Source organism: Bos taurus, chromosome 22, assembly GCF_002263795.3.
Source record: "Bos taurus isolate L1 Dominette 01449 registration number 42190680 breed Hereford chromosome 22, ARS-UCD2.0, whole genome shotgun sequence".
Classification (NCBI taxonomy): domain Eukaryota; kingdom Metazoa; phylum Chordata; class Mammalia; order Artiodactyla; family Bovidae; genus Bos; species Bos taurus.
Window position 1 is genome coordinate 11701070 of NC_037349.1, and position 22418 is coordinate 11723487.

Sequence of the window (22418 nt, forward strand, 5' to 3'; positions counted from 1 at the left end):
AAATACGTACATGAGTGTTCATGGAAGTATTATTCATAGCTAAAATGTGGAAACAAACTGAATGTCCATCTACTGATAAATGGATATATAAAATATCATGAACCTATACAATGGAATATTATTCAGCAGTAATAAGGAATGAAGTACTGATACATGCCATAACATGGATGTACCTTTAAAACATTATGCTAACTAAAAGACATATTCTATGATTCTACTTATGTGAAATATCCAGGACAAGCAAATGTATAGAGACAGAAAGTAGATTACTGATTGCCTGGGACTTGAGCAGATTGTAAGGGATTGGGTAGGACTACTAATGGGTATGGGATGTTTTGTGGGAAGTGGAAAGAGTGATGAAGATGATTGAAATTTGATTGTACAGATGGTTTTTCAACTCTGAACATACTAAAAATCATTGGATTGTAATACCTTGAATGGATCAGTGTTATGTGAATTATGCCTTAGCTGTTAATTTAAGAAAAGAAGCATTTAGAGAATGGCACTACCACCAACAAAAAGCTCTTGGGAATTGAAAACATTATAGAAAAAATGAAAAAATTCATTACAAAGATTTTAGGGTAAAGTTGAGGAAATTTTCCAGAAAACAGAGCCAAAAAGCCAAGAGACAGAAAAGATGAGAACATTAGAGGATTATTTGAGAAGGCTCAACATTTAAGTAAAAGGGGTTCCAGAAAAGGAAAACAGAAAAACAGAAGAAAAGATATCACTGAAAAATTATTCAAGAAAAATTTCATGAATTTCCAGTTTGAAAGAGCTGAAGTACCCAGCGCAATGAATGGAAGTAGATCAACACTAAAGCACATTACCACAGTAGCTCAGAATGCTGTTGCTGTTCAGTCACCCAGTCATGTCCAGCTCTTTACGACCCCATGGACTGCATGCAGTACACCAGGCCTCTCTGTCCCTCACCATCTCCTAAAGTTTGCCCTAGTTCGTGTTCATTGCATCAGCTCAGAATACTGGAGGTGAAAAGATCCTGTAGCCTTCCAGACAACGGGGAAAGATTACAGGTAGAATCAACAGTCATAAGGACCTCAGTAGCATCTCTGGAAAATTCCGTGGGCGGAGGAGCCTGGTAGGCTGCAGTCCATGGGATTGCAAAGAGTCAGACACGACTGAGTGACTTCACTTTCACTTTAAACTTTCATGCATTGGAGAAAGAAATGGCAACCTACTCCAGTGTTCTTGCCTGGAGAATCCCAGGGACGGGGGAACCTGGTGGGCTGCTGTCTATGGGGTCGCACAGAGTCGGACACAACTGAAGCGACATAGCAGCAGCAGCAGCAGCATCTCTGGAAGCCACATCACAATGGAGCTTTACGTTGAACATTAGGGAAAAAAAAATATTTTCTAACCCAGAATTGTTTTCTTTTTTTACCAGGCAAACTATTAAGTGGAGTGTGGGAATGGAATCAAATTATATTTAGAAATGTACAGCTTTAGTAAATACACCAGGCTAATAGTAGAGTTAAGTGCTTAAAGTAAGAATAGGAAAGTCATGTGATTGAGGAAGCATAGTCCTCTGCTTGATAGCGTGAGATCTGAGGTACCAAATCTCGTGTCAGTCTGATGGAACAGATCGCGGGGCTCTGGTGAGAGGCTTCCTCAAGAAGATGACACTGATGAATACCTAATGGATATGAATACGGTGAGAGGAGCTTTACATAACAGAGAATCTGGGGATAAATATGACAAGTAAGAAATAAGCAGGACTTCCCTAGTGGTCCAGTGGTTAAGAATCCACCTACCAATGCAGGGGACAGGGTTTGATCCCTGGTCCAGGAAGAGTCCACCTGCCACAGGCCGACTAAGCTCATGTGCTGCAACTACTCAGCCCACACTTCAGAGCCTGTGCTCCGACTCAGAAGTCCACACACTGCAGCTAGAAAATATACCCCCTCCTCGCTGCAATTTGAGAAAGGCTGCATGCAGCAACGAAGACCCAAAAATAAATAACTTTTTTTTAAAGAAAGCAAATGTTAACTCCAGGAGAAATAAAAAAGTTCTGCAGGAAAGAAAAGTAATTGTAATATATATGGTTCAACTGTATAGTTTATATAATCATGTATTGATTTACCCAAAATTACAGTGTATCTTGAAAAAAGAGTAGGGAATTAATAATAGGGTTAAGTTCTCATCTTCTGTAGCAAGAAGTCAATAGATAATTTCTAAAACCAGAAAAGGGGTAATAATAAGAACAGATTACTCAGAGAGATGAATATATATACATTCTAAAAGAATAAGCTAAAATGAATTGAAAGTGGTTGCCTGTGGGAAAGAAGATGAAAGTTAGGGGACTGCTCTTTTTCTTAACATTTGCACAGCTGTAGTCCTCTTGAACCGACATAAATTGTGATTTTAAAAGTTAAAATTGAAAAAAAAACCATAATCTTCTTTATCTTGAACTTATTTATTTGGAGCTTAAACTGCCCCCATTTTTTTCTTGATGTCTGAAGATAGGAAGCCATTACTCAGACTCCATCTGACTTCACATAAGAGGGATTTGGATGATATGCAGTCTCAGACTGTCAAAGTACTGGGAAAGCCAGTGGTTGTGAGTAAAGACATAGTTGAGATGAGGCACAGAAAGCAAGTGGGGGATGGTGGATGTGACTCTATATGGGAGAATTATTATCTGCTTACTGTGTTGAAGTAATAGAAGGAGAGAGAAATATGGTTGACTTTTCTATCCCGTAAGTGTCAAACACTGCCACAGCCCATGTCTCTCTTCCTAACGAGCAGGTTCGGAGAGTACCAGGCTCTAGTGGCCGTCTTCACAAGACAGAAGATGGTGGCTGGGAGTGGAGTGATGATGAATTTGATGAAGAAAGTGAGGAAGGAAAAGCAGCAATTTCACAACTCAGGGTATGTTTTGTTAAACTATATGCTTTAGCTATAGAGTTCTGTCTTACTGTCTGAAGCCACTTAGATAATACTATATTCTGTGGTTCTGTTCAGCTTAACCAGATAAAATATAAAAAAAAACAGACAGAATATTTTGAACACCTTATTAACAACAGGAGCCCAAGTAAATCTCCATGGAGAGGGGGACTGAAATATCAGTTTTACTCTAATAATATTTAGGGTATATAAAAATGACCTAAATTGAGAAATGAGAACTACAATGTCGGAGATGAAAGTACACTGGATTGGATTAATGGCTGATTAGACATTTCAGAAGAAAAGATTAGTGAACTTGAAAGCCTAACAATTGAAACCTAGTCCCTAAAATTTGTTAACCTTCTATCTGAAGAGGAACAGTGTACCTTATTTTCATTTTGTATATCCCAGATAGTGTGTGTGAGTGTGTTAGTTTTTGCTAGAAATAGACACCAAGACATGAAGTGAGCAAATAACGTTTGAAAAATGGCACTGATAGACTTGCTCAATTCAGGGTTGCCACAAATCTTCAGTTTGTAAAACAAACAAACTATGATATCTACAAAGTACAGTAAAGAAAGCATAGTGCAATAAAATGAGATGGGCCTGTATTTTAAATAATATGTTCCAAAGTTTTCTTGTTTGCATTGTTTCCAGTGTGAAATCTGCTTGTTTACTTACCTTATTCATTTACAAGTCACATTTCTTTTAACTTTGACTGATTTTAAGATTATTTTCTTTATGTATGGTTTTGAGCAATTTGATAATGATATACCTATATATTTTTTCCCCCACATTTCATATTTAGGGTTTATTGAGCTTCTTGAATCTTTGGGTTTACAGTGTTTTTTAAGTTTGGAAAGTTCTCAGCTATCATATTTTCAAATAGTTTTTTCTGTCCTCCCACCTTGAAGAGTCAGATAACATGTATATTAGGCTTAAAGTTGTATGACTGTTCACTGATCTTTTCACTTTTTTAAAATTCTTTTTTCTTCAGTTTCATTTTGCATAGTTTCTATTGCTAGCCTGTTCATTATTCTTTCCTTCTGCAGTGTTAATCTGCTACTAAGGCCATGCAGTCTCTTTTTCATCTCAGACAGAATGCTAGAATTGTGATTTGGTGTTTGGTTTGGTTGTTAGATACTTAAAAGTTTGATGTGCTGTTTGCTTTTGCATCTTCCATGTCTCTGCTTAACTTTTTGAAGTTATGTAATATAATTATTTTAATGTCCTTCTCTGCTTATTCTAACATCCAGGTCAGTTTGGGGGCTGTTTTGTTTGATTATTCTTTACATTGTGGCTTGAAAGTGTTTTCCCAAGTTGAGTAAATAAAAGTAAAAAATGAAATCAGATAAAATTTGATAGAGTGCCAGGAAGGAGAGAGTTATCCAGAGGAAGAAGCTTAGAGCTTCTCTTTTGAGTACTTAGCAGAATATTTATTGATTACTGTATGTGAAAAAACTACCCATGTGGAGAACAGTGCCCAGCACTCACACAGCCAGAAACAGCAGCCAGACTGGAGAAATTTAAAATTCACAGGGCATTCAGTAGACTTCTCAGTAACGGGGTATAATATATTGCCCTAGACTGAACACTGCTCCAGACCTAACTAAAACGCATCAAAGCAGGATCCAGAAGGATTAAACTGTTTCTAGCAGCTTAACTGTATTCTAGAACAAAGTGTCAAGATTCATAGCAATACAGAATTAGCATCATGCAACAAGGTGAAATTCAGTGTCTGGCGTCCGATCGAAGTTTACAAGTATGCAGAGTGTCAGGAAAACAGTAGGAGTAAGCACACTTAATGCTCAGCACTTGGTTTCAAATGCTATGCCCTACTAAAAGAACAAAGGTTCACTGGAGAAATGCCTGATTCCACGGCTTACACAGGGAAAATATAAGATAAATCTGGGGTATCTTGTTTTGACAGAAAAGGTTTATATTTTTAATAATATAAGAGCCAAGTTGAAGGAGCTCCCACTAGCCAAATTAGGGAGATTTAACCATCAAAATCATAAAGTGTAGAAATAATTATAAATCATTAAAAGACTAGGACTCAGTAGGCCTATACAAATAATACATAGATATATAAATAAATGGGGAGAAAATGATGATATTTCATTACAATAAACTGCCAGTGGTGGTAAATGTAGGAGTGGATGGGGAAATTCATCATTTTATAGCCATCATAAAGCAATCATAAGGATCATCAGTTCAGTTCAGTCTCTCAGTCGTGTCCAACTCTCTGCGACCCCATGAATTGCAGCACACCAGGCCTCCCTGTGCGTCACCAACTCCCGGAGTTCACTCGAACTCACGTCCATCGAGTCGGTGATGCCATCCAGCCATCTCATCCTCTGGCATCCCCTTCTCCTCCTGCCCCCAATCCCTCCCAGCATCAGAGTCTTTTCCGGTGAGTCAGCTCTTCACATGAGGTGGCCAAAGTACTGGAGTTTCAGCTTTAGCATCATTCCTTCCAAAGAACACCCAGGACTGATCTCCTTTAGGATGGACTGGTTGGATCTCCTTGCAGTCCAAGGGACTCTCAAGAGTCTTCTCCAACACCACAGTTCAAAAACATCAATTCTTTGGCGCTCAGCTTTCTTCACAATCCAACTCTCACATCCATACGTGACTACTAGACAAACCATAGCCTTGACTAGACAGACCTTTGTTGGCAAAGTAATGTCTCTGCTTTTGAATATGCTGTCTAGGTTGGTCATAACTTTCCTTTCAAGGAGTAAGTGTCTTTTCATGGCTGCAATCACCATCTGCAGTGATTTTGGAGCCCCGAAAAATAAAAGTCTGACACTGTTTCCACTGTTTCCCCATCTATTTCCCATGAAGTGATGGGACCAGATGCCATGATCTTCGTTTTCTGAATGTTGAGCTTTAAGCCAACTTTTTCACTCTCCTCTTTCACTTTCATCAAGAGGCTCTTTAGTTCTTCTTCACTTTCTACCATAAGGGTGGTGTCATCTGCATATCTGAGGTTATTGATATTTCTCCTGGCAATCTTGATTCCAGGTTGTGATTCTTCCACCCCAGCGTTTCTCATGATGTACTCTGCATATAAGTTAAATAAGCAGGGTGACAATATACAGCTTTGATGTACTCCTTTTCCTATTTGGAACCAGTCTGTTGTTCCATGTCCAGTTCTAACTGTTGCTTCCTGACCTGCATATAGATTTCTCCAGAGGCAGGTCAGGTGGTCTGGTATTCCCATCTCTTGAAGAATTTTCCACAGTTTATTGTGATCCACACAGTCAAAGGCTTTGGCCTAGTCAATAAAGCAGAAATAGGTATTTTTCTGGAACTCTCTTGCTTTTTCGATCCAGCAGATGTTGGCAATTTCATCTCTGGTTCCTCTGCCTTTTCTAAAACCAGCTTGAACATCTGGAAGTTCACGGTTCACGTATTGCTGAAGCCTGCTTGGAGAATTTTGAGCATTACTTTTACTAGCATGTGACATGAGTGCAATTGTGCGGTAGTTTGAGCATTCTTTGGCACTGCCTTTCTTTGGGATTGGAATGAAAACTGACCTTTTCCAGTCCTGTGGCCACTGCTGAGTTTTCCATTTTTGCTGGCATATTGAGTGCAGCACTTTCACAGCATCATCGTTCAGGATTTGAAATAGCTCAACTAGAATTCCATCACCTCCACTAGCTTTGTTCGTAGTGATGCTTTCTAAGACCCACTTGACTTCACGTTCCAGGATGTCTGGCTCTAGGTCAGTGATCACACCATTGTGATTATCTGGGTCATGAAGATCTTTTTTGTATAGTTCTTTTGTGTATTCTTGCCACCTCTTCTTACTATCTTCTGCTTGTGTTAGGTCCATACCATTTCTGTCCTTTATCGAGCCTATCTTTGCATGAAATGTTTCCTTGGTATCTCTAATTTTCTTGAAGAGATCTCTAGTCTTTGCCATTCTGTTGTTTTCCTCTATTTCTTTGCATTGATCGCTGAAGAAGGCTTTCTTATCTCTTCTTGCTATTCTTTGGAACTCTGCATTCAGATGCTTATATCTTTCCTTTTCTCCTTTGCTTTTCGCTTCTCTTCTTTTCACAGCTATTTGTAGGGCCTCCTCAGACAGCCATTTTGCTTTTTGCATTTCTTTTCCATGGGGATGGTCTTGATCCCTGTCTCATCAATGGGTGCTAAATATATGGGAAATCTTTGATAAACAGGTTATTTACATGGTCTTCTAGTATCTCTCCATAGATTGCCTATTAGTCGCAAGGTGAAAAATAGCTACCGCCTACCTGAGAAATCAGAAAATGCCTTGACTCAGTGATAAAAATTAACATCACTAATGAGGATCACAGGGTACATGAGATTCTCCAAAACACAATACCATAAGAAGATAATCACTATGTAGAATTCATTTCAGTCTAAATCATGAAGGAACATCAGAGCACAAATTAGGAGCAGTCTATTCAGAATATGTACTAGGCAGGGGAAATGATTGATTATGTGTCAGATAAAATCTAGAGAGACGTGATGACTGACTGCAGTACACGATCCTAGACAGAATCTTATACTAGAAAAACAAAGGCCCCAAAGGATAGAAGGAAGTCATTGGAAAAGCTGTATTATGGGTAGTTAATTAAAGTATTATTGTTAAATTTACTGAAATTGATAATTTTAGTAGAGTGAAGTTGTATAATAGAATTCTTAAGTACACAACTATTCAGTTGGAAAGATTATATACATGATTATATACAACTTATTCTCAAATGGTACAGGATTGGTTAAATATATATAAAAAGAAAGAAAGTGAACACTGATAAAGCACATAAGGAGAAAGGCTAATATTGGATGAGTCTGGGTAAAGGGTATGGCAGTGTTCTTTGTGTTATTCTTACAATTTTTCTGTAAGTTTGAATTATTTCCAAACAAAGGTGTGTTTTTTTTTAAGGTTTTTTTTTTGTTAGCATATACTTGCTGTGATGCTTTAGGTATTGCATGAACCTTGATTGTCATTAATAAAATGGTAATGAAAAATTTAAAAACCTATAAATTTCTTATAAGAAGTCGACATTCACATTTGGTAAAATTTAACATAAATTGAATTTGTTTAGAGATATGTTGTTGTTTTTTGTATTTTCCAATGCTTGTATCCAGAATTACTGCTAACTTATGATTTACTAAGTCATTTTAACTTTAAATTTTCATATGGCAGATTATAACTGGAATTTCAGTTTTGGCTCAAGTTTTCTTTACTGAAGTCCATAATCAGAATTACTCTGCTTTAAGAATATATTGGATAATTAGCTTGAATGTTTACATTTAGTGTGAGAAATTACGCATGTAATATGGTGATGATTAGTAGAAAGAATTGTACTTTGAAGAATGTGACCTCCCTACTATCTGATAGTCCCTTTATGTTTGCTATAAACTTCTGCTATAAAGTTCTGAACTCTTAAAATACTATGAATATATTGATACATTACAGGCTAGCTGGACAAAGAATACAGTAATATCATTTTAGTTTTCTTTTTCCAGAAAACTCACTAGAGTTACCGATGATTTAATTATGGATCAGAATGAAATGGAGTTGACTTGCATTTCACCATTCCGTGCAGTTTGGGAACTGACTACAAGTAACCTGAGTTTTCAGTTAACCAGCCTCCTTTTTTTGTATTTCTTTTAGTCTCCCAGAGTGAAAGAATCATTAACAAATTCTGAGGTAAGTAGTTGTGAATCTTGAGTCATTAAAGTATATGTGCTTTTGTTTTGGTTTTAATGTTAAACACATTTTTTTGTATGTGCTTAAATAGGAATGGGAATTTATACTAGTCAAATGGTGTGAAAAGAAATCCTACTAAACAGACTCCTGTTAGGCTGACCTGCGTTATGCTCATTGCATACTTAGTCAAGTCTGACTCTTTGCTACTTCAAGGACTGTGGCCTGCTAGGCTCAGGAGGAAAGGACAACCCACGCCAGCGTTCTTTCCTGGAAAATTCCATGGACAGAGGAGCCTGTTGTTGTTCAGTCCTAAGTCATGTCAGACTCTTTTCGACCCCATGGACTGCAGCACACCAGATTTCCCTGTCCTCCACCATCTCCAGGTGTTTATTCAGATTCATGTCCATTAAGTCAGTGATGCTATCTAACCATCTCATCCTCTGCTGGTCTCTTCTCTTTTTGCCTTCAATCTTCCCCAGCATCAGGGTCTTTTCCAATGAGTGGGCTCTTTGCATCAGGTGGCCAAAGTGTTGGAACTTCAGCTTCAGCAACCGTCCTTCCATATTAATAAAGTGTTAGTCACTCAGTCGTGTCTGACTCTTTGAGACCCTATGGACTGTAGCCTGCCAAGCAAGAATACTGGAGTGGGTTGTCATTCCCTTCACCAGGGGATCTTCCCAACCCAGGGATCGAACCCAGGTCTCCTGCATTGGAGGCAGATTCTTTACTGTCTGAGCCACCAGAGAAGTCCATATTAATAATAATTGTCATTTTCAAAACTAATCTTAAAGTTCTATTTTTCTATCAAAAATTAGAACCAGTAGATAACTTGGTTTCCTCTCTGTGAAGTGCAGCAGACACAACATTTTAATACTTCCTTGTCTCCTTGATTTTGTTTATATAATAACAGCTATTAGATCTCATTGCCCTTTTAATTTTTTTCTCTTTTAACTCAAAATTTTGGCCATTGCATTGATACTGTTTTCCCTACTAATTTATAATTTTGAATGTGTAACTTGATTTTGTGTTCAGCACTGGTCTTTTTTCCCCAAGTTACATAACTAAAATTTATGAGATTTTCAAACATGCAAAATAATGTTTAATGTTACAAAGCTTCACATTCATTCATTGGTTGATTTTCTTTCTTTATAAGTAAAGGAGGGTCCCCAATATAGGAAAATGTCGCTTCCAGAATTTCATAGTATATACTTAAGTCTGTATATTGTAGGTGCTATTTTGCTGGGCAAAGGAGATGGCATAGATATAGTTAAAAATAAATATGATACAAAGAATTACTGTTCTGAAGAAGGGGAAAAAAAAAGGACTACTGATACTTGCTACAACATGACTGACAGAAAAAAACTGTGCTAAGAAGCCAGACACAAAAAGAGTGCATATTGTAAGATTTGGTCTATATGAAATGTCCACAAAAGACAAATTGATAGAAGCTGAAAGTAGATCAGTGGTTGCCGAAGGCTAGATGTGGGAGCAACAGTTCACTATAAATGGACACAGGAGAATTTTTTGAGTTGATGGAAATGCTGAAACCTGATTGTAGAGATATTTATACAAGTATAAATTTTCTAAAAATCATTGAGTTGTATACCTAAATAGGTGGATTTAGTGGGACATAAATTTACACCTCAACTCATAAAGTTCTCCAAGCCAGGCTTCAGCAATACGTCAACCGTGAACTTCCAGATGTTCAAGCTGGTTTTAGAAAAGGCAGAGGAACCAGAGATCAAATTGCTAACATCTGCTGGATCATCGAAAAAGCAAGAGAGTTCCAGAAAAATATCTATTTCTTCTTTATTGACTATGCCAAAGCCTTTGACTGTGTGGATTACAATAAACTGTGGAAAATTCTTCAAGAGATGGGAATACCAGACCACCTGACCTGCCTCTTGAGAAGCCTGTATGCAGGTCAGGAAGCAACAGTTAGAACTGGACATGGAACAACAGACTGGTTCCAAATAGGAAAAGGAGTACGTCAAAGCTGTATATTGTCACCCTGCTTATTTAACTTATATGCAGAGTACATCATGAGAAACGCTGGGGTGGAAGAATCACAACCTGGAATCAAGATTGCCAGGAGAAATATCAATAACCTCAGATATGCAGATGACACCACCCTTATGGCAGAAAGTGAAGAAGAACTAAAGAGCCTCTTGATGAAAGTGAAAGAGGAGAGTGAAAAAGTTGGCTTAAAGCTCAGCATTCAGAAAACGAAGATCATGGCAACTGGTCCCATCACTTCATGGCAAATAGATGGGGAAACAGTGGCTGACTTTATTTTTCGGGGCTCCAAAATCACTGCAGATGGTGATTGCAGCCATGAAATGAAAAGACACTCCTTGGAAGGAAAGTTAGGACCAACCTAGACAGCATATTCAAAAGCAGAGACATTACTTTGTCAACAAAGGTCCGTCCAATCAAGGCTATGGTTTTTCCAGTGGTCATTTATGGATGTGATAGTTGGACTATAAAAAAAGCTGAGTGCCGAAGAATTGATGCTTTTGAACTGTAGTGTTGGAGAAGACTCTTGAGAGTCCCTCAGACTGGAAGGAGATCCAGCCAGTCCATCTTAAAGGAGATCGGTCCTGGGTGTTCATTGGTAGGACTGTTGTTGAAGCTGAAACTCCAATACTTTGGCCACCTTACACAAAGAGCTGACTCATTTGAAAAGACACTGATGCTGGGAAAGATTGAGGGCAGGAGGAGAAGGGGACGACAGAGGATGAGATGGTTAGATGGCATCACTGACTCAATGGACATGGGTTTGGGGGGACTCCACGAGTTGGTGATGGACAAGGAGGCCTGGCGTGCTGCAGTCCATGGGGTCACAAAGAGTTGGACACAACTGAGCGACTGAACTGACTGGAATTTACACTTCAAAAGTTCTTAAAAACGGAAAAGCATAGATATATTTGACTTCCATTTTAAAGAGGTGTACTGAGGTTGCAGAGATGGGCCAGTTCACTACACAAGAACTATTTGAAAAGGTCGCCCCTCCTACACTGCTTGCCTGTCAGCAGGCCCACCTCCCTCTCCTCTCAGCTTACACAGCACTGCTTGTGTTTTTGTTACAGCTATTTTCCACAACTGATCCTGTGGGTACTTTACTCCAAGTTCCAGAACAGATTTCTGCTCATCTACCTCAGCCAGCAGGGCCGACGCCTGCACAACCCACTCAAGTCTCCCTGCCACCCACTGCAGAGCCAGCAATAGCAGCTCAGGTACAGTAGGGACCGCTTTCTTCCGTGGTCAGCCTTCTGGGTGGAGGAAGAAGGCGGAGGCTAGCGTGGAACACCACCTTGTGCACTAAGGATGATGTCCTGGTAGATTTTGAAACAAGTTAGAAATTCTGTTCTCACAGTTTTACATGTATGCAGATAAGAGAGTTTAACAAGGATCACACGGTTCTTTTTTTGAGCACCAAAATAAGTTAATGATGAAAATATCCCAAACAGCAATAGTTTGGGGGATTGAAATTTCTTGTCAGCTTCCTTCCTCTCTTCCTGTCTCAATGCCTGCCCCCACCCCCAGAGGGAGCCGCTCAGGGGGTATGCCACTGCTCAGCCTTAGGCACCTGAGGGACCACCTAGAGAGCTCCAGGAGTGCCACGGGAGGCTGGGCGAGACACGCGTGCACACTGTCACAGTGAGACCCTCTCGTAACAGTGTCTGCTGCTTGGACAGTGGACCGAATGAGAAGGGCTCCTGTCTTGTCAGCTTTTTATTATATCCTTATATGCTTAAGTTTAGAATGCAGCTGCCACTGAAGAGCACTGTTAGCTCTTCTGTCACCTTTGTTAATACTATCTCCAAACCATGGTTTTCCTGCATTGCTCTTTTTAAGATACCTGTCAGTTTTGTGGGGGTTGATTTTATTAAAATGTCATAAAGTGATGTGTGAATCCACCCACTCAGGCGCACATGACCTTATTGAATCAGAAGGCGCTGAGAGTGCTGAGGGAGTGAAGGCCCCCTGAGAATTGCCCCGCCGCTGCTGTGCGGCCACCACTCTTCCCCTGGGAAAGCGCAGTACTGTCTGCAGTATGCTTCGTGGCGAGAGTACGAGTTCAAGAGTCTACGTGTTTATTAAACAGTAGCAGTGTTTTTATTTTGTTTTTTCCTAAAATTCAGGTAGGAAGAAATAAATATAGAAGTTAAGGTGTTTTCATCTGCGTCCCAGCAGTGCTCTGCCTTTGGAGACCACTGCTCTGAGTGCTTCCAGACTAGAGTCCTGACTACATTTAACCTTTCCTTTGCCCAAGCTTTCCATTTCTGCCCATCATATGGGAAAGGAGACAGTCATCTTATGAAACCTGATGAAAAGATTGGATTCATTTTATGAACAGCCTAAATAGAACGTATGTCCTCCAGTAAGCAAGGGACAGCTTTATGGTTTTCAGAGGATTAAAGATCTGGAACCTCCAGGTTGGGTGGTTTCCTGAACAGCAGCCAGTTTAGACCTTACTACAGATGTGTGGCCAATGGCAGGTTTTTTAAAGGGAAGAACCCAGTGTCTTGTTCTTCACTCTTGTAGAGGGGAACAGAGGTCTGAAAAATGCAAAATTGGAATGTGACTCTGTGTGGCATTTCATGTAGGTTTGACAATGATCTTCCCAATTGTGTTTGACTCCAACTGACATCCAGCTATTGCTGCTGCCTTAGGGTGCATGTCCTCCCACAGCAGGGAGTCCTGGGGACTAGGATGCCCACACCTGGAGATGAAGAAAACTGCTGCCAAATGGATGATTCATCTCTAGACGAGCATCAGTCACCACCACACTTAATACTCCAGGCAATGACTTTATACCTTTCAATGCTTTTTAGGCTCTGTCTTCAGGAGCAGGTTCACAAGAAACCAAGATCCCAATCAGTCTAGTACTAAGATTACGGTAAGTAAGACATTTGTTGTTGTTCTTTTCTAAATACTCTGAATGTGCTGGTTTCTCTTTGGAAGCTACTCCTTCTCGTAGTGCATGCCTGAGAGGAACTGGATAGAACTGTGTGTGTTTTCTCTCAGGTGTTTTATTGCCCTCAGATATAATAGCAGTAGTGTGAGGATCTGAGTTACCATTGACTCACCCCTCTTTCCACATGTGAATTCCTAGTCATCTCAGTATGACCAGAATTAGAGCAGAGGCAGCAAGACCTATTTGGGGAATGTTCTGGGGGTTTTTTGAACTAATTATTTATTTTTTGGAGAGATGGTTAAAATTCAGATTTTTATTTATTTTTTTGAACTTTTTATTTTGTATTGTGGTATATAGCCAGTTAACAATGTTGTGATAATGTCAGATGAACAGCCAAGGGACTCAGCCATATGTATACATGGAAGTGCTCTTTCCCCATACCACCATCTCTCATCCATGCTGCTACATAACGTTGAGCAGAGTTCCCTATGCTATACAATAAGTCCTTGTTGGTTATCCATTTTAAATATAGCACTGTGTCCATCTCAGTCCAAACTTTGTTATTGTCCCTTTGGAAAATGTTTTGATTTTACCACTAGGAGCAATGAAATTATGCCATAAACGTGAAGAAAGCAGATTTGGCTACCTTTTCTTTATAGAAGCCTATACTGTATACCTGGACCCAGATAGTTCTGATCATACAATGTCTTGGTAATTTCATCCTATTTTAATTGTGTACAAAGAATACTACTTGTCTGTTTTAAACATTTTGTTTTAAAATCTTAGATCAGTTAATAGAGAGTATGAAATATTACTTGACATATGCTTCAGAAGGGGAGAGGATGCTTGTAAGTGATGCAGTTAGCTTTTTGAAGGGTGGTTTTTAATGGACTGTGTTCCAGACTTGTTTATGGAAGAGGAGGCTAGAGTCTTACTCTCATTGATGAAGACTTTGAAGTTCAGTTTAGTATATTGTTATCTTTGAAGGTGTTTGTACTTGGCATGACAGTCACATCACAAAAGTGATACTGAACATTTGACCTTAATTTTATTTAGCTTTCAGAAAGAATAGATTGAACAATTACATATTAAGCAGACTAAGTACAGCACTATTAGCTATTGTGCTAAGACCCTGAGAAAGGAGAAAATGAAATGCAATAATCAAGTCTGTGTTGGAAGTTGATTTTTATTATGTACTTAACTGAACTAGCATAGCTGAAAGCAAGTTTTAGTAGTAGATATGCAGCGAAGTATAAGTCCATGTAGACAAGTGCAGAGAGGCAATGAGAGGGAGAAAATCCCTGTTGGGCAGGTTGTGTGGAATTTGGGGAGCTGTGTTTTAAGCACGATTTCAGTAACATCAAGCATGTGTCAGATAGACCTACGCCCTCTACATCATTTAGATAAAATGGATTCGGGTCCTAAGTGATCAGGCACATCTGCCTTTGTGCATGGTATTCTAATTTCTCCATCTTTAACCAGAACCTCCAGGGAGCTTGGTTAATCTCAGTACTTGGTGTGGTGAGCGATCACTGTAACTAGCCCTCGTCAGTCACATTTTAATCTCTGGAGCCTTATGCTAACTCTCCTGCCAGTATGGACCCCATTACGGTCTCCGTCTTCTCTCCATTCCCAAAGCCTTCTGTCCATTACATCCTATCTAAAAAAACTACTAGTATTTCTAAAGTTTCTCCTCATTATCCCAGTCTGTATATTCTTTATCCTTCTCCTCTGAACCCCTGTGGAATTGAGGGCGCATCACGTATTTCATCCTATGAGTCTGCTCAGACTGATCCCCAGTGGTGGGCAAGGTACTGTCCTCGGCGGGGGGGTGTGGGGGGTAGGAGTGGAGATGAGGAAGAAAAGAGCCGCCTCTCATTTTAGTCACACCTCCCTGTGCTCTTTCATATATCCCTCTTAGTTTAATACGGTCTTGTTGGGTGTAAGGATGAGAGTGGGCATATATTGACCAGTGAAGGACCTAGATTAAAAGAGTTGTAGGACAGTTACTAATAAATGATCACTCTGAGTTGTTTGCTCTGAGCCCTCAGTGTGAGCTCGTTAGGACAGATCATCTGGTCTTTGGTACAGAAAGATCTTTCTCTTGGCATAACTTTCCCGATATATGTAGGCAGACTCTGAATGTATAAATTCAGAAATTTATTTTACACGTTTTGTTTTCTTCCATAGGAATTCAAAAAAAGAACTAAATGATATTCGATTTGAATTTACTCCTGGGAGAGGTGAGGCATCAAAATCAAAACATTGAAAACAAAATAACTGCTCATTTGTCATTTGAAGAAACTGTGTGTGAAGTTTCTGTCCTTCAGGTATATTTTACTCTTAAAGGGTGATAAAAATGTTCCTGGCCTAAAGGTTGAGGGTACGTGTGAAGAAAATAAAAATGCAATTTTTTGTTGGTTAATTTTTTTTTTTACAACTACCTCATTTAGAAAATGTAGTATAATACAAGCAGTAGTAAATATAGCTCCAGTTTACTATGGCAGACATGGTGCTAAGCAACATCTCATTAAATTTTCAAAATGGCCCCTAGGGAAAGATTATTGTCCCCATTGCATAGATGATGAAATTAAGGTTTAGAGAGGGTGAAGTAACTGGTTACGGTTCCCACAGCTGAGAAGAGGTGTGAATGAACTTCGGACTCGGATGTGCCGGTGTGCCGAATTCCGGTCTTATGACTGAGCATGTTTGTACTCCTTGACAGTAGGAAACAGCAAGGCTTCCAGTCCCCTCCCTCCCAGCTGAAGCCGAGCCCCGTCACGCATAGTTTCCATCCATGAACTTCTCCCAGGGACAAGGTTTATTATTTTCTTTCTTACCTTTGTTACTCAGAATTCGTATTTGCGAGATGGCTCACAGCTACTGGTGTCTGTCCTGTGTGCACGCTCAGTCTTCCCGCTGCCTCGGTCTCATGAGCAGCTCACTGAAGTGCCGAGAACACAGAACAAATGCACATGTACAGAGATGTATCTGATTTCTGTCTTAAAGCCAGGCAGTCACTCTTTAAGGTCCTCATTCACATCACTGGTCGTCGGCACAAGTATGTGCACAGCCCCTCCCCAGAGGTCCTCTCATTCCCTCTGAGGGCTTAGTGTTCAGGCCTTGGGAAGGAGTCAATTAGAGATGAGGTTAATTGATGGTACTCTCTCCTCATCTTTTTAGTTTCTAGTTGTATGCCCATAGACTGTATGTACTCAGATAGTACAACCTGGGATAACTGGATGTGAAGGAGAGCCTACCAGAATACAGAAGAAAATGATTTTAGGGGGAAAAAAAAGAAGAAAAAAAAACTAATTGCGATCCCCAAAGAAAAGTGATTAAAATTTGTTAAATGTTTAGTGTTAAAATTAAAATTAAGGTTTAATTGAGGGGAATACCCTGGTGATCCAGTAGTTAAGATTCAACACTTTTACTCCCAAGGGCACACATTCAGTCCCTGGTCAGGGAAATAAGAGCCCACAAACCTCACAGTGTGGCCAAAAAAAAAAAAATTGGGACTCAATCATTGTGTGTTATTATCCCAGGAGATGTGCTACACAGCGTCACATCCCCAAGCTCACAGAGCTGGGCCCACGTTGCCCTCAGACTAGCAGTTTCTTCTGCAGCATCACTGTCAGGAGCTCTGCTGACAAAGGCAACACCCCGTCTAAGGCATGCCATTGTTAAGATGTTATCTTTACACTGAGCTGATACTTGCCATCTGGTTGATTGATCCAGGTTCCGTCCTCTAGCTCGACCTCTGATAGTCCCTCAGTTGAGGTAATCCTGCTGCTGCTGCTAAGTCGCTTTAGTCATGTTCGACTCTGTGTGACCCCATAGACGGCAGCCCACCAGGCTCCCCATCCCTGGGATTCTCCAGGCAAGAACACTGGAGTGGGTTGCCATTTCCTTCTCCAATGCATGAAAGTGGAAAGTGAAAGTGAAGTCGCTCAGTCATGCCCCACTCTTAGCAACTCCATGGACTTCAGCCTACCAGGCTCCTCCATCCATGGGATTTTCCAGGCAAGAGTACTGGAGTGCGGTGCCATTGCCTTCTCCTTGAGGTAATCCTAGTGGTAGGAAAAACCTTTGTGTGGAAGAAGGCCCCGCCGCCACCACCTTGGGTCTCTGGATTTGGCAGCTAGCTTTAGTCTGGCCGTGCCGGACCTGCTTTGAATTGGCAGGGACATGCATGCACAGGAAAATGGAGCGCTTTCTTCTTTGTCTTTGCAGATACAGCAGAGGGTGTCTCTCAGGAACTCATTTCTGCCGGCCTCGTTGATGGAAGGGATTTAGTCATAGGTAACTACTTTGTGCTCTGCCCTTGTGCCCTTGTCTCTCTGCCTATATCCTTAGGATCTAGAAAACCAGGCCTTGATTCTACTGAGTAGGTCGAATGATTCTAGGAATGGTTCTTGGCTTTGTTGAAATAGGAGGTATTGGGGATAGTTCCTTTTTTACAAAAAAGAAAAATCTCACTTCTGAATTTGCTTTGTTACCCCCAATGATAGTGAAAGTTTACCCAGGTCTCTGGGAGATCGTAGAAATGATGACAGAAGTCACAAGTTAGATAAGCTTGGCCATATCTAATCCATTTTGGGGGATGAACTCTCTCCTTGGGCAGCCAAGAGGTAAGAAAAAGTCATTATAGATTTACTCCTTAAAAAAAAGCAGGAAGTAAGAACAGGCACAGTCAGGCCACAGGTACATGTTTCTGAAGGAAAAGACTATGGTGTAGGACAAGTCAGCAGACGTGTAAAGGGCTAGATAGTAAATAGTTTAGGCCTTGTGAACCATGAACAGTCTCTGTCATTTTTAAAAAATCTATTTATTTTAATTGGAGGCTAATTACTTTACAATGTTGTAGTGGTTTTTGCCATACATTGACATGAATCAGCCATGGGTGTACATGTGTTCCCCGTCCTCATCCCACTTCCCTCCCCATCCCATCCCTCAGGGTCATCCCAGTGCACCAGCCCTGAGCACCGTGTCTCATGCATTGAACCTGGACTGGCCATCCATTTCATATATGATAATATACATGTTTCAGTGCTATTCTCTCAAATCATCCCACCCTCGCTTTCTCCTTCAGAGTCCAAAAGTCTATTCTTTACATCTGTGTCTCTTTTGCTATCTCACATATAGGGTCATTGTTACCATCTTTCTAAATTCCATATATATGCGTTAATATACTATATTGATGTTTTTCTTTATGACTTACTTCACTCTGTATAATAGGCTCCAGTTTCATCCACCTCATTAGAACTGATTCAAATGCATTCCGTTTAATAGCTGAGTAATACTCCATTGTGTATATGTGCCACAGCTTCTTATCCGCTCGTCTGCCGATGGGCATCTAGGTTGCTCCCGTGTCCTGGCTGTTATAAACAGTGCTGCAGTGAACACTGGGGCACACGCGTCTCTGTCATTTTTATACATAGTTGGCTGATTGCTGTGCCAGGGCTTTCTGGCCCATGAATAGGCAAGTCCCACCTCTTTAACTGCAGTGTCGTTCCTTGGTTAATACAGCATCTTAAAGAAAGTTAATTTGACAATGGTAAGATTTATTTGTGCTACTTGAACTTGTATTTTAAAACACCTCTTGTTTAGGAAGCGATTTATCTTTCTGCTTACATTTTGATTGTATGTCGGAGATTGTGAACTACTGTTTAAGTTGTTAACATATGGTTAAAATGTGGATTTACGTAATTTCTGATTACTTTCTCTGTTTTTATGATTATAGTGGCAGCTAATTTGCAGAAGATTGTGGAAGAACCCCAGTCAAATCGATCCGTCACCTTCAAACTGGTATTCATCCCTTCCTTCTTGTTAAACTGTCTCACTTTTACACACCAGCAGCCTCTGCAGACCAGCTTCCGTATTCCCTGAGTGATGAGAACAATCAAGTCTGGTGATTGTTTAGCTTCCCCATGCCCTGGGCTGATGTCTCTCTTCATTGGGCTCCCTTCCCCTCTCCCTCCCAGGAAGCCTCCTACCCGAAGCCCTCAACTGTTTATTCTCGAAACAGATTGTCAGGCTGACTCCACCTTTGTACCTAGACTCCATCTGCCTCATGTTTGTATCCCAGGGACCTTTCCCCAACTGCCCTCTCTCCTACAATCTCCATGTCAGTTTTAATTATTACCTGCAATTTTGTTTCTGAATAACCACAGCTTCTCATTTTGTTTGGTTCTTAGGCGTCTGGTGTCGAAGGCTCAGATATTCCTGATGATGGTAAACTAATAGGATTTGCCCAGCTCAGCATCAGCTAAAACACAGCCCTGGAAGAGGCAGCCGAAGGAGATTCCACACATGCGTGTCTCTGTTGCTTCTGTTGGCCTAAACCCACTACTGCCAAAGAACCCAGCAACAAACCTCCCAGCTAGGAGCTTTAGAGGTCTTTCTTTTATGTTTTTCCTGCCATCATCCCTGCTTTTTCCCACAGGGAAAGAAAAGTTGGATCACCAGTGGCCAGCATCCCTTTTAAAGAGTTCCGTTAGTAAACTTACTGCACGCATCCCCTGTCTTCCTCCATCTAAGAAGTGGCCCGGGTGCCTCAAGGCCCAGGAGGGAGGTCTATCAGCTCATCTTGCCTTACTCCAGTGATGGCGCTGGGGGGAAAGTAGCAGCTCTATTGGGCTTCCTCATCCTGCTTGTTCTCCCACACCGGACGGGATGTGGGCATCTTGGGATATCTCTTTACCACTGAAGTAGCAATTAAAAGTTGATTGTTCAGCTGGAGCCCAGAGAATTTAGTTTAGTGATTTTTTTTTTTTTTTTTATCTGATATGAATTCTAGCAACCTTCGTTAGGAAAAAGCACAGCCTCAGAAGGAGGCATCCTAAACTGTGTTTTGTTTTGTTGATGATGTTTCTAAGCGTTTTGCTGAAGCTGCTCTCAGGCACCCCTCTTCATTACTTGCTCCAGAAAGGGTTGCTCGCCTTAACTTCAGCTGGTGCAAAACATCTGACTGTAATCGAACTTCAGCCATCGGACCCTTCAAAGCGGAACTTCGGACTGTTTTTAGGGAAAAAAATCACGTAACGGCTTATAAACGAGAGTTACCCCAGCAGTGGTGTTTTGAACAGGAAAAAATCATAACTCATATCAGTGTGGAAGTATTTATTTCAGCTCTTAAACAACTGAAGAAAAACTGCTCCTTGATCCTCCCATGAAAATCAATTTGCCTGGCCTCCGAGTCATGAGGAAATGCAAGGCTGAGATTTCTACAGCAATAAAGGAGAGTTGCCCTAGGCCAAAGAGGCCTGCCTTCTGCCCCCTCTCCTGCACTGACCCTTAGGAGGGGGTCCACACTTCCGTGTGCTGAACCTGACCCAAGATGGAACGTGAAACCACATGTGCCGTGACTTTTAGGATTTATGCGTAGACAGTGTTCATTTGATTTTCTACAGAAATAATATAAATTATTCTTTAAGTTTAAAAAAGAGCACTCATAATGCAATATGTGAATCACCAGTGGGGTTGATTTTTTTTTTTTTTCCTATTGTTTCACAGTCAGCCTTTATCTAACTGCAGATTAGCCCTAACAAGTTTTACAAATGAAAGAGATCCTCAATCTGGCCTTAAAACAACACAAAAAAGATGGGCTTTGGCCCCATGGAAAGGGGAGAGCTGCCTCTTACAGAATCAGTCGATCCCTTTCCATCTTCGTTGGTCTGTGAATAACAAGATTGCTTTACCTAGTTTCTTCTTGGAGCACCTCTGAAAGCTTTCCCCACAACTGACTTGTTACAGTTTTAATTTCATTCTGAGTTCATAGTTTTAACCTTGGGCTTTCTTCACCAGCCCTGGATACAAAGGCATGTTGGGAAAGGGGTGGGTGTTGGAGAGGAAGGGAGGGGATGGTTTGGGATGAGAGGGTTGGGAGGAAAGTAGATCAGAGGATCAGATGCCAGAGTCCTGGCAGGATTGGTGAAAGGAGGGAGCCTGTTGAGCCTGGAGACGGAAGATTGATCAGCTTGATGGACAGATATTTAGCTTTTCTTTTTTCTTTTCTTAGAGTTGAGGGGGAAAGGACAGGAAGGTAGGAATAAGTTTATGGAAAAGATGTAGTGTCCCATTTGGCACAAGACTAGGGGCTTACCTTAGAGTCTGTATTTTCATTTCAAGTAAGCCCTCATAGTCTGCTTATTTCTGAATCCAGAGGGTAGTGGCATCACTCTATTATAGGTTTCTTTTGGAGGTGATCAAAAAAGCCCAGGCTGGAAGTAAGCAGCAGCCCATCTCCTTGTTCAGTTTCTCCTGCTGGCCATTACCTGTGAGCTGCAGTGGGACAGGCATGACCTTTGAACTGAAGTGGGCTGGGGCTTTCTCTTTCTTTTCCATTCATCTTTTGCCCTGCTGGGAATTAGGAGCCAGACACCAAGCCCCAGGACAGTGTTACTTCTTCTGCATGATGTATGGTGGACTCCCTTTGCTGGCATGTGCAGTGATGCTGAAAAAAAGTGAGTGAACAGAAACTTCGCAGGTGAGACAGCACGTGACCTAGTGAGCAGTCTCGCTCCTTCCTGGGAGTGGTGGTCCAGGATACACCTCTCTCCCTACATCCCTAGGATCTCCTGGGTCCTAGGGTAGGGACTAATTTAGCACGAGGTAACATGTGCCAATGCTATTTGTAAAACGTTACGGTCTTTCTAAATGATTCATGGATTTGTTTGGGATATTTTGCTTAAGTTGTGAACCAAATCCTAGAGCCAGCTGACACTCTTAATAATCTGGAGAACAGAATAATGGTGTATCAATAAATGGAGGTTCCTCCTTATGACGTATGCTAGATTATGGAAGATGTAAAATATTTGACTTCCCCTCCCCTTTTTTTTTTTTGACTTTGTACTTTGCTGCATGTTTCATTAATTTTTAATCAATAAAGAATAAATTGTC

At 40.7% G+C, this 22418-nt stretch overlaps 1 protein-coding gene across 7 annotated transcripts in view; it reads left to right on the forward strand.

Moving 5' to 3' along the window:
* OXSR1 (oxidative stress responsive kinase 1) overlaps positions 1-22418 on the forward strand; it is an 86661-nt gene extending 64243 nt beyond the window's left edge. For 4 of the 7 annotated variants that reach the window (XM_059879694.1, XM_059879693.1, XM_059879696.1 and 1 more), the window contains 7 exons: positions 2767-2889; positions 8561-8596; positions 11686-11832; positions 13435-13499; positions 15708-15760; positions 17751-17819; positions 19261-19708. In XM_059879694.1, coding sequence (XP_059735677.1) covers positions 2767-2889; positions 8561-8596; positions 11686-11832; positions 13435-13499; positions 15708-15760; positions 17751-17819; positions 19261-19406 — 639 coding nt within the window. In that variant the 3' untranslated portion in view covers positions 19407-19708. The other 3 variants (NM_001075892.2, XM_024982742.2, XR_009492278.1) reach the window with 3 other exon arrangements.